This window comes from Hypomesus nipponensis, chromosome 22 (assembly GCF_054491055.1).
Source record: "Hypomesus nipponensis isolate SF chromosome 22, ASM5449105v1, whole genome shotgun sequence".
Classification (NCBI taxonomy): Eukaryota; Metazoa; Chordata; class Actinopteri; order Osmeriformes; family Osmeridae; genus Hypomesus; species Hypomesus nipponensis.
This window is the reverse complement of record NC_140382.1, coordinates 13,653,855-13,664,796: the sequence shown is the minus strand read 5'-3', so window position 1 is coordinate 13,664,796 and position 10,942 is coordinate 13,653,855. Positions and strand designations below refer to the sequence as shown.

Below are 10,942 nucleotides of genomic sequence, written 5' to 3'. Positions count from 1 at the left end.
AAGTGGTGCATTACATCAGCACTCTTAATATACACATACAACTTGATAGATCTCACCAAGTAAATTGAAACTGACAGACTTTGGAAAATGTATCTTTTAATAACGAGTAATATATTTTATAGCACATTTTACAAATGTAGATAACCTGTCAGAGAGGAGGAGTCGAGAGGAATCTGGGCCGGTGCCTCACTGCACGGACCTTGTTGTTTTGTTCATGGCAGACCCTTTAATCCTGAGGGGAGTACAAAGAATGACTTTCAAATCCCAGTCCATGACTTGCATTTTATTATTCATGCCATTTACGTGGTGCCCCTTAGTGGTAGAATGATGTAAGTGAAACTGCAAAACAAAAACAAAATACTAGATGACAACTCAAGTACTTATTTGGGAGCCGGCTCTGATGTTTCCTGGTTAAGCATGACCACTTCCTCCTCCTCGCTGTCCGATATGACCACAACATCCACTTGAGGAAAACGGAAACAGGAAATCAGTCTCAGAATAGACAAACTCACCTTGAATGACTATTTATCCAGATCCATCTCACTCTTAAACCACAGCTAGTCTCTCCCATACCTCTCCTCCCATGCTTTTCCAACATCACTATATCGCCCTGATCTTCATCCTCCTCCTCCTCCTCCAGACCCCAGCTGTTCTGGAGCCCTTCGCCCACCTGGCCTGTGCCTGGAGCCGGCAGCACAGGAGACGACACCCTGACAGACCAACGGTTAAGGACAAGGGAGACGTGACCGAGGTAAAGAAACATGAAGAGGGATCTGGGAGATATAGAGCTGGATCTGAGCGAGACTTTTTCTCCTCTGTTCTAGGTCTCAAAGCTCATCTCCCAGATCAGCAAGCATTTGTATTTATTCATTTTGCGTGTGTGTGTGTGTGTGTGTGTGTGGCATTTTAGCCTTTTGATCATGCCCCAGACTGGTGACTTTAACTTATTGGGGGAGGATACAATTGGGACGGGGGCTCTGCTCTCTGGATGATCTGTTTGGCTTTCTCTTTGATGTCCATCGTTTCCACCGGCGTCTCCTCCTTTTTCAGCACGGTGATTCGCTCTCGTGGCATAGACTCTGCGAAGCCACACCTACCGCCTTCTTTCCTGGAAGGGCAGAACATGTTGACAGTGTATGTTTTATATGTGTATATAAAAAGTTTGACGCTACTAGAATACTTCATTACAATCGTTTTGATGTTTTTTCCAAAAAGACAACACGGATCATTTTTTGAATTCAAAGTCATATAAAACCTCTTTCTATCCTACCTGGCTTTCTTGTCGTTCTCCAGGGCTTTGTGAATGAGCTCGGTGATTTCTGTAACTTTAACACTGGCGATCTTGCTGCACCTCAGCACCTGACGGCAACGAATGCATGATTACAACTCTCAGCCGAAATGGCAGCTATTGGCATTCTTAAAACATGTAGATGTGCCTATGCCCGGAAGCCATTTTGGGCCAAAATAGGTTCTTCAATATCTCCGTCCATCCATCCATCTCCACGTCTCCTCCCTCCACTTCCCACTTTCTAACTGTGCCTCCCTCCCACCTGTTCTTTGAGCAGCATGATGCCCCCGCTGGACTGGATGGAACAGATCTCTCTGTGCTTGTTCATGGCGATCATCAACAGGCCATCCATCACACGCTCCTCCCTCTCACACGGATCCACCAACAGGTAGGTCCTGGGAACATACCGGTGTGTCAGCGTGTGCGCGCGCATGTTAGGTCAGAGAGATCCATGATAGCTGTAGTGTCTGAGAGATGAGGAGCTAGGGGGCTTACCCTTGTTGGAAGAAAGAGAAGCTAACGCAGATTGGCATGTGGTAGATGCTGAGAGGGATGGGGTCTCTCTCCTCTGAACCGTACTGCACGCACACACACGCACACACACACCCAACACTACAGTCATTGACAAACACACACCCGCACTGAAAATGCCACATTGTCTTTGTTTCTACAGCAGCTGATGACCACCAAGGGGTCCTCACCACGGTGACCTCCTCTCCATGGATACCAACGTCAGGCCGTCTGAAGTGGGAAAGAGCAGTGATGGCGGCCACGCTAGCTGCATCCATCAGGTTGCCGTCGTGGTTCAGGACATGAACATCAACCCTTATCTGCCACACCTGGCAAGAAAACAAACAGTTTTCAGTTACCGAGGCAGACAGATTCGGTACGAGCTACCGTAAGGGGAATGAAAAATAGACTTTAACATGCACTGTAAATTCACACAGCTCTGGGGCATAGGTTTCATAACACGTGGGTGGAACAGGTCTCACACACACACACTTTTTTAAGAACATTATATTTAATGACCACATCCTCTGTTATACATTCCCATCCCACTCACCTTTGGAAACAAATCTCTGCCCCTGACTTAACCTACCTTCTCACCAGACACCACACATAAAGACTCTGTATCAAAGCATTTAGAGTTCCTCAGACATCTCTCCAGTTGTCTGTTCAACTTCACCAGTAGTTCGGACTGCCTGTAGAAAGAAAACAATGATAAAACTAATTGTTAACTGTGATGGTGGTGTTAGGTTTATGCGTGGGTGCAATATACTTAAATACATTTACCTGCCAAGTTCAAAACCAGGCGACGCCATAGGTGATAGCTCTACATTGAAAAACATTATTCCGTCCGATGGTCGGTTGTCTTTCGGGACGACGAGTTCACAGGACACTTGCGTCATAACTCTGAAATTAACAAATTCGTATAACAAAGGAATTAACTTACATTTGAATAATTATTCTAATGGTAAACATGTGGCTTAAAATCTCACCTCGTCTTCCCAAGATCAACAAAGCAGCATCCATAGTCAGTGCCGAAGGATATCTTTATAGTTCTATAGTCATAGGTCTGTCTTCCATCCAGGCGCTAGAGATGATGGTAAATGGTTCACGTAAATTAAGCAACAATTTGATTTGTTACTAAATAGTACGTTGTGATGTGCATAACTTTAACTTAGCTTTGTGCAAGCTACTAGCTAGCACGCAGATGGTACACATTCAGTACGTACCCTAAACATAACAACTTACCTTCTTCTCTTCAATGGCTTTCAAAAGGAACTGTCGCTCACAATTTGACAATGGTGTTTCTTTCATTGTGGCTCTCAAAAGGTTGCAGATTTGTTTAACACTCGGTGCCAAACGTGTGTCCACCACGACTTATCAACACATGTGAACTCCGCCTGGTGGAAGAAATTGTCAGACTAAAGGTCTTAAACATGTTTTATTGATATCAAGATGAAACATGCTTTTTATGAAAGCGACAAGGCAATCCTATATAATTTTTGAACACATATACTATATCTGATCATGTAAAAATACATCAGGGAGGACGAAAAGAATGTGGATGACTCGGACGAAATTCAGTTCATGGTGAGAACGTTTATTTTGAAATTCTCTTTCTTGCCTTGCGCAGTTCGCAGTGCGCTGAAATCGCCAACCACTTGCCACTTGCTGTCATCATCGAGGGTCTTCAACCCTCAGTAACCATCAGGCCTAGCTTGGTAACTGTTCCCCCCCCCCCTCACTCAAAGTGGGTCAACACGCAGCGAAGATTGTCGTTGGAAAATATTACCAAAGAGTATTACCAGAAAAGGCCTTGCTTAGTTTGAGTACTTTCACAATTTGACAAGGTTAGTTTGCTTTCACCCATTCATTCTCCCAACATGCTCCATCATCATTCGCGTTGTGTTAACAAGCTAACTAGCATAAGCTAACCTCTATATAGCTTAATAATAGCTTGTTAGCTAGCTGCATTATGTGATGATTCGTTTTCAGTGTGTTCCTCCACTACTTTAGCTAGCACTAGCTAGATCTTATGGTCTGGACTTTTACAGCCATAAGGTAGCCTATAGTAAAAATTAAAAAAAGTCAAGCTTGTTATAGGCCAGCTACTTTACAGTAGGTGTTAGTCTTTTTTTGCGCTGGAAAAGCGCGATTGGCGCGCCTTCAGAGGAGAAGGGTTGCTCGTGATGATGGTGCTGGTGAGGACGTCCCGTACCAGTTCAACAGCGGTTGTGTTCCTTTTAATAGTACCACACAGAAAAGCTGACCCAGTTGAGCTTGTATAAAGCAGAAAACGACCAGTTTATCTGGCATTTGCTAAACGCCTGTGCTAAGTTACAGCTAGTCAAGTTAAACCATGCACACGTATTCGTGGTGCCGAATGTTCCAGTAACGTATTCGTATAGCTAGATTAGACAAATAGCTAGGTTGTTAGGGATAGCATGGCGGATAGCTTACACAGCAGCTGCAGGTTGATCAATACCCCGATGTTAACATCTCCGAAAATTATAAAATGCTAAGCAGGCCATTGATTCCATGTATGGTTGGCTACCCTTACCCATCCAACTCCGAAATGCCCTTCTAAAGAGAATGAGCATAAATAGCTGATTCAATCTTAATTGTTACAACCTTCCCTGTGACATGTCAATTCCCTAAGATACCAGATGACACCTGATAAGAATACAGGGAAAGTAATTGTAATAACGTACGAACCCTATCTACTTACTGCAATCCCATGTTCATAATATCCTATTAGACATGTATGTGTTCCAAAGCGAAACCTTACTGTTTGTGTTTGGAAGCTCTTTTTTCCCACTAGCAATATAAGGGAGGATACTTATCAAAAGCCATCAGTATCCACTAATGTGGTTACCACTCACGACTGTGAGGAGGAAGGGATAGTAAGAGGGTTTTATCTCATGGGATATGGAAAGATTAAGGTGTTGCCTTAACTTGAGCACAGACTAAACAACTGACCCATCCCTTTTGTCTGCCTCCCCCTCCTCCCCCCCCCCCCCCCCCCCTCTCCTTCTATCCTCCCCTACCTCTGTCGCTCTCCTGCCTATTTATATCTTCGTCTTTTACGGCACCTCCTCTTTCTACCCTCCATAAACTGTCTCCTCATGGGTCTCACTCCCCACCTCAAACTCCTCCAAACTGTCCGTCTATCGCTCCTTTTGCTGTCGCTCTCCACATCCTCCCCTCCCTCCTTTTCATTGCTCCCCCCTTTCTTTTTACCCTCACCATGCCCGTCCCCTACTCATCCATTCCTTCTTCTCTCACCACTCCTTCCATCCCTTCCTCTCTGATGACCTTTCAGATGAAGTTGTGGTGGAGCTGGGTGCTTGTGCTGCTCCTGTCCTGCCTGCTCCTGTCACCGATTGAGGCCCAGCAGGAAGAGGAGGACGAGCTACTGGGGGAGGAGGATGAGGGCCTGGTGGAGGAGGACGAGGGCCTGGTGGAGGATAGCGACTCTGCCGAGTCGGAGGCTGACGGGGAGGCCGGAGTGGATGCCAATGTCTCCTTCCAGGTCAGTCGAAGGTCACGGGACGGACTCACACAGGAAGTGTTTGTGTGTTGCCGGGGGGATGAATAAGTGTTCCTATTTGGATGCTGACCTGGCTGGGATCAAGTTTTGCATTGATGAGCGGCTCATCACATTTTGTAATAACTAATTAATTAGCTGTTGGGGTTCATTTAGAAGCCTAAAGGGATAGTTGGTTTAACCAAACCTGTTATGGTGACAATGTCTTCCATTGATTGAACCCTTCAGGTTACTTACAAGACACCAGTTCCTACTGGGGAGGTCTACTTTGCCGAAACGTTTGATGACGGCTCACTTGACAGGTATTGATGTTAATTCATTACATGACTGGCCTTGAAGAGAGATGTATTCTTTTTAAAGCTATCTGACATAACTACCGCCTAAAAAATTGTCATTGGATAAAGAAACTGTTGACCTCTGCAGTTGGCAGGTGTCGAAGACAATGAAGGAGGATGCAGATGATGACATAGCAAAATATGACGGTAAGTGACAATAGAAGTGTGAGAGGTTGGCGCTGACCACGGTTGTGTTGATCTTTTTCTCTGGTTGTGAGTGGGAGCCAGAGAGAGTGTCCCTTTTCCTCCTAATCTCCTCTCTTCTCTGCCAGGCAAGTGGTCAGTGGAGCAGCTGAAGGAGAACAAGGTGCCAGGGGACCTGGGGCTGGTGCTCAAGTCCCGGGCCAAACACCACGCCATCTCTGCCCTGCTCAACAAACCTTTTGTCTTCGAGGACGACGCACTTGTCGTCCAGTGAGTGACCGCCTATCCAATTTCACTCTGGAATTTTATTTATGGACAATTAGGGCTGGGCGATATATTGCTATATATGATTGAGGAGGAAATTATTTCGATAAAAAAAAAAAAAAATACAACAAAAACATTTAGGGAAAAAACGTTTTAAAGGTGAGAAAAATAGTTTCTACTAAAATTTTGAAAGGTATTTTCGGAGAGGCTGAAAAAAGGTTTTTAACTAAAGTTACAGAGGGGATACACATATCAGGCCATTTACACCTGATATAATGTGTATCCCCTCTGTTAGCTAGAAAAGAGCAGACATCTCCATATTATCTCTGGTTGTTCATTGTGACAAAATAACACAGAAAATAACACACATGATGGCAGGACATGATGGCGGACCCCCCCCCCCCCACACACACACACACACAGTACATTTTGCACGCTCCAAAGGGTAGAAGAATCGCCTACTGCTGATTCCACTTTCCTACTGAAATGACACATTGTGAACCTACTTATGAACCTAAGGAGGACGACTGGAAGGGTGTAGTAAATCACTTGTCTCGTAACACCAGTGTTTATCTTCTCAGGTATGAGGTGAACTTCCAGGATGGGATTGACTGTGGCGGAGCCTACATCAAACTTCTATCAGACTCCGACCATCTGGATCTGGTAAGTCATGATCGGCATCATCTTCAACTTCTGCCTCACCTTCATGATGCATCACAATCTACCAACTGTTATTTACCTGTGAAAACATGAATTCATGCCAATTTTGCAGGAGCAGTTCCACGACAGGACGCCCTACAGCATAATGTTCGGACCCGACAAGTGCGGTGAGGACTACAAGCTCCACTTCATCTTCCGCCACCAGAACCCCCTGAACAAGGACCTGGAGGAGAAGCATGCCAAGAGGGCCGACGTGGACCTCAAGAAGTTCTACACCGACAAGAAGACCCACCTCTACACCCTGGGTCAGAAAGGGCAGGGAATGCGCCGGAAGGGAATATACCGTATATGGTTGTGAGGGATTAGAATGTGTGTATGTGCTTCTATCTTAAAAGGTGAATTCCAAGATGCTGATATGAGATCAAATGCTTTTTCATGGTCATGAGGCTGTTTGAAAGGTTAAAGCTTGTGCATGATTAATAGTCCCCACCAACATTTCTAGTTATTACTGTACATAAACTGACCATGCTTCATATTCTTCTCCTCTCCTGCCTCTTCCTTAGTCCTGAACCCTGACAACAGCTATGAGATGTTCATCGACCAATCCAGCGTGGGCCGGGGCAACCTGCTGCACGACGTCATCCCTCCCGTCAACCCAGCCAAGGAGATCGACGACCCCAATGACTCCAAACCCGAGGACTGGGATGAGAGGGCCAAGATCCCCGACCCTGAGGCCGTCAAACCTGAAGACTGGTGAGGAGAGGAGTGGGGGCTACGCCCGGGGGGTGCTGGGAAAGGGCGAGCGTTCTATCACAGTACATCTTTCCTTCATCTTAACCTCTCCTTCCTTCTTTCTTCACTCTTTCAATACTCTTTCTTGTTGCTTCTTTCCATTCTGAGGTCATCGGTGATGTAGCATGGCAAGGCTGAGGCTGTTTGTGCCATGGAGGGCTGTCTGATTGATTGTCATCCATGTGATCTCAGGGATGAGGACGCTCCTGCCAAAGTGGAGGACCCCGACGCTGTGAAGCCAGAAGGCTGGCTGGACGAGGAGCCCGAGTTTGTGCCTGACCCCAGCGCGGAGAAGCCAGACGATTGGTAGATACCCAGGCACACGCACGCATGCAGACATATAACCCTGTGAAATGATCAAAGGACCGAGCCTCCTCTCCCCCCCCCCCCCCCCCTCCCTCTCTCTGCAGGGATGAGGAGATGGATGGCGTATGGGAGGCCCCCCAGGTTCCTAACCCAGCATGTGAGACCGCTCCTGGATGTGGGGATTGGAAACCCCCCATGGTGAACAACCCCCTGTACAAGGGAAAGTGGAAGGCCCCTCTAGTGGAAAACCTCAACTATCAGGTTGGTAGCTCGGGGGGAGGGGAACATGTCCTTGACCTGTCCTTCCGGTCCTCTCTCCATTATCTCTTCAATCAATTGTTCCTCCTTCTAAAATATAACTAGTGCACTCATACATGAACTTCTATGTCCTACGTGTTCACAAGAAGGTGTTTTCTGATCCTGTTTCACTGCATCTACTTTCAAACACAACTGTGAACCCTCCGTCCTCCCGTCTCAGGGTGTGTGGAGCCCTCGTAAGATCCCCAACCCGGACTTCTTCGAGGACCTGCACCCGTTCCAGATGGCAGCCTTCAGGGCCGTGGGCCTGGAGCTGTGGTCCATGACCTCGGACATCTACTTTGACAACTTCATCATCACCTCCCACAAGGAAGTGGCTGACCGCTGGGCCTCGGACAGCTGGGGGCTCAAGAAGCTGGTTGCCAGCGCCAACGAGGTGGAGAGACACACTGTATTATGCAGTAACCACATGTATCCCGACAGATACACAGAGGGTCAATTTAAAGCTGCACACCATTTGTGCAATAATCATTTCTGCTCAGCTAAGTTGAACTGTCTGTCTCCTCTCTATCCCTCTCTCCTCCCCTCCTTCATCTGTCCTTCTGTCCAGCCTGGCGTGTTTGCCCAGCTGACCCTGGCTGCAGAGGAGAGACCCTGGCTCTGGGTGGTCTACATCCTGACTGTGGGGCTGCCCATAGGATTGGCTGTGCTTTTCTGCTGGCCCAAGGTGCACACACACACTCTACCTTACAGTAGTGCTGTTATAAGACTGCTTGTATGTTTCTGTTAGACTATGGTTTACGCACACGTTCACAATTCCATTATTCATCATCAAAGAAGAAAAATGTAAAGTTCACTTTTTGCTTCTCCAGAAATCCGATGACGATTACGTGTACAAGAAAGTGGACCCCCCTCGGGCTGAGGTGGAGGAGGAAGAGGAGGAGGAGGAAGAGGAGGAGGAGGAAGAAGAAGAGGAAAAGGTGGCCCAGGATGGGGAGGCCAAAGCACCTGACAGTTCAGAACCTGCAGGTGAGAGAGGAAAAAGGTTTCAGATATCATCCCTATCAAAGTCATGACTTCTGAAAATGGCTTCCGGACTGGTTTCAAACCACATCGTAGCTGTGAAGTCATGCGTAGTTTGCTCACCCTCACTCGTTTCTAGCAGCGGAGGTGGAGAACCCCGAGGAGGAGAGCGGAGGGGCGGCTGGGGACAGTCCTGAGGGAGAGGATGGGGAAGAGGAGGAGGCGGAGGAAGAGGAGGAGGAGGAGGAAGAGAGCAAGTCCAACGAACCTGCATCTGATGATGAGGTTAGTGTTTGGGTTTTACCACAGAATATTATTATTATTTATTTATTTTTTTTGCGTTGATGACATGCATCCCATCGCACCCTCCTCACTATGGTTCAAAATCACCTTTCTTCCTCTCATACTATCTTTCCCAGATGAAGGGTGCTGATGAGGGGGGCCATAGGGCTGGGGACGGGCACAAACAGTCCGTGAGGAAGAGGAAGGTACGGAAAGACTAAGGAAGATGGAACACCCAGCGCCTACGCTCTAGTCCTTTTTCCCTCTCGTTCCTCTGTTTGCCCTCCTCTGCGAGAGTGGGGTAACTCCCCCATCCTCAGCATGTAATCCCTCCAACCGACCTTGAGTCCACACGACTTGGGTACAGCTTCCCTCTGACGAACATCCCCACCCATGTTCCTCACCCTGTCACTGGCTGCGTCAGCTGTTAAGGGAATCAGTGCTACCCTAAAGCCGAACCCTTCACCTCCATGTCCTCCCTCCTATGAGCTCCAGCTCTCTCCCCCCCCCACACACACACACTCACTCTTTTCCTCTTAACGGCAATCCCAACCTCCCCATCCTTCACCTGCTACCAGTCTTCCTCTCCTTAGCACAGCAACATCAGTTTTCTTTTATACCGTTGGTATTAGACGAGGTTACCAATCCAACACCATCTGGCTCTCTTGTCTGACCACCGAGAGCCACTCTCCGATAGTACAAAGGCTTCCTGAGTTACCGAGTGGCTACCTGTGTGTCTGCGCCATGCTCATATTGACACTGTCGGACAAGACAATAACACGCCTCACGTTTCCATGGTTACCACTTTTTAGATGGGATTCTTTTTTTTCTTTTTTTTTTTTACATATGAAAGGGAGTTTGACAGTTCTGCAGTGATGTGTTGTTTTCTCATCTTTTTTTCATGTTCTTAAGTTATAGAGGTTTTCAACAGAATCCAAATAAGCACTGGAGGAACATGTACCTATTTATTCAGATTTTAAAACTTCTCGTTCATTCATGCCATTACAAAACAATATTTTACGATGCAGTTTTTACTTCTGTAGTTTTGCCACTGATGTGCTTGTAGTGAGCCTTAGTGCTGGACATGGCCAGTCTGCTTGCCACAGCCATCAGCTCAGCGTGTGCATACTTGTAGTAAAAAGTAGTTGTCTGTATTGAAGCAGGACATGACTTGTTTGTTATTTATTTTGAATGTGTTTGAGCCACACACAGAGTATAGCTGATGGCTGAGGTTTATCAATAAGCACCTACTCAGAGTCTGATATCATTATCAGTTCACACACAAGGAGACGTGGTGTGTGTGTGTGTGGAGGCCTAAACTATAACCAGTGGGTTCCCACTACTTGAACCTTCAGTTCAGCTCTGTCTTGCCTGGAAAGAGATGTGGGAGTATTTTGTGTTATTTTTGCTTTTTTCCCCCCTTTGTCTCAAGTTTTCTAGTTCATGTTCTGGCCCAATTAAGGCCCATTTTCCTGTTTTCATACTTTGCAAATTGTACAATGCTCTTGGAAATAAAGTATTTAATACAAAACAATC

General features: G+C 46.6%; 2 protein-coding genes across 3 annotated transcripts; one reads left to right on the top strand and one right to left on the bottom strand.

Moving 5' to 3' along the window:
- Positions 1-76: 76 nt before the first annotated feature.
- On the bottom strand, positions 77-3,204 carry exosc9 (exosome component 9). The gene is made up of 12 exons (XM_084686885.1): positions 3,044-3,204; positions 2,788-2,882; positions 2,582-2,701; positions 2,388-2,490; positions 1,990-2,127; positions 1,784-1,866; positions 1,551-1,683; positions 1,271-1,359; positions 962-1,108; positions 574-710; positions 381-463; positions 77-232 (listed from the first exon to the last, which is right to left on the bottom strand). The coding sequence occupies exons 1-11, from the start codon at positions 3,107-3,109 to the stop codon at positions 381-383; spliced, it is 1,194 nt and encodes a 397-aa protein (XP_084543011.1). The 5' UTR covers positions 3,110-3,204; the 3' UTR covers positions 77-232.
- A 248-nt stretch (positions 3,205-3,452) lies between these two features.
- On the top strand, positions 3,453-10,940 carry clgn (calmegin). 2 transcript variants are annotated; one of them, XM_084686881.1, is made up of 15 exons: positions 3,453-3,645; positions 5,118-5,327; positions 5,571-5,644; positions 5,766-5,824; positions 5,950-6,091; positions 6,667-6,748; positions 6,858-7,050; positions 7,309-7,498; positions 7,730-7,843; positions 7,948-8,104; positions 8,322-8,537; positions 8,712-8,828; positions 8,974-9,130; positions 9,267-9,409; positions 9,544-10,940. In XM_084686881.1, the coding sequence occupies exons 2-15, from the start codon at positions 5,118-5,120 to the stop codon at positions 9,625-9,627; spliced, it is 1,938 nt and encodes a 645-aa protein (XP_084543007.1). In that variant the 5' UTR covers positions 3,453-3,645; the 3' UTR covers positions 9,628-10,940. The 2 variants fall into 2 exon arrangements, with proteins under 2 accessions (XP_084543007.1, XP_084543006.1); XM_084686880.1 differs by having other exon boundaries at positions 9,264-9,409.
- The last annotated feature ends 2 nt before the right edge of the window (positions 10,941-10,942 follow it).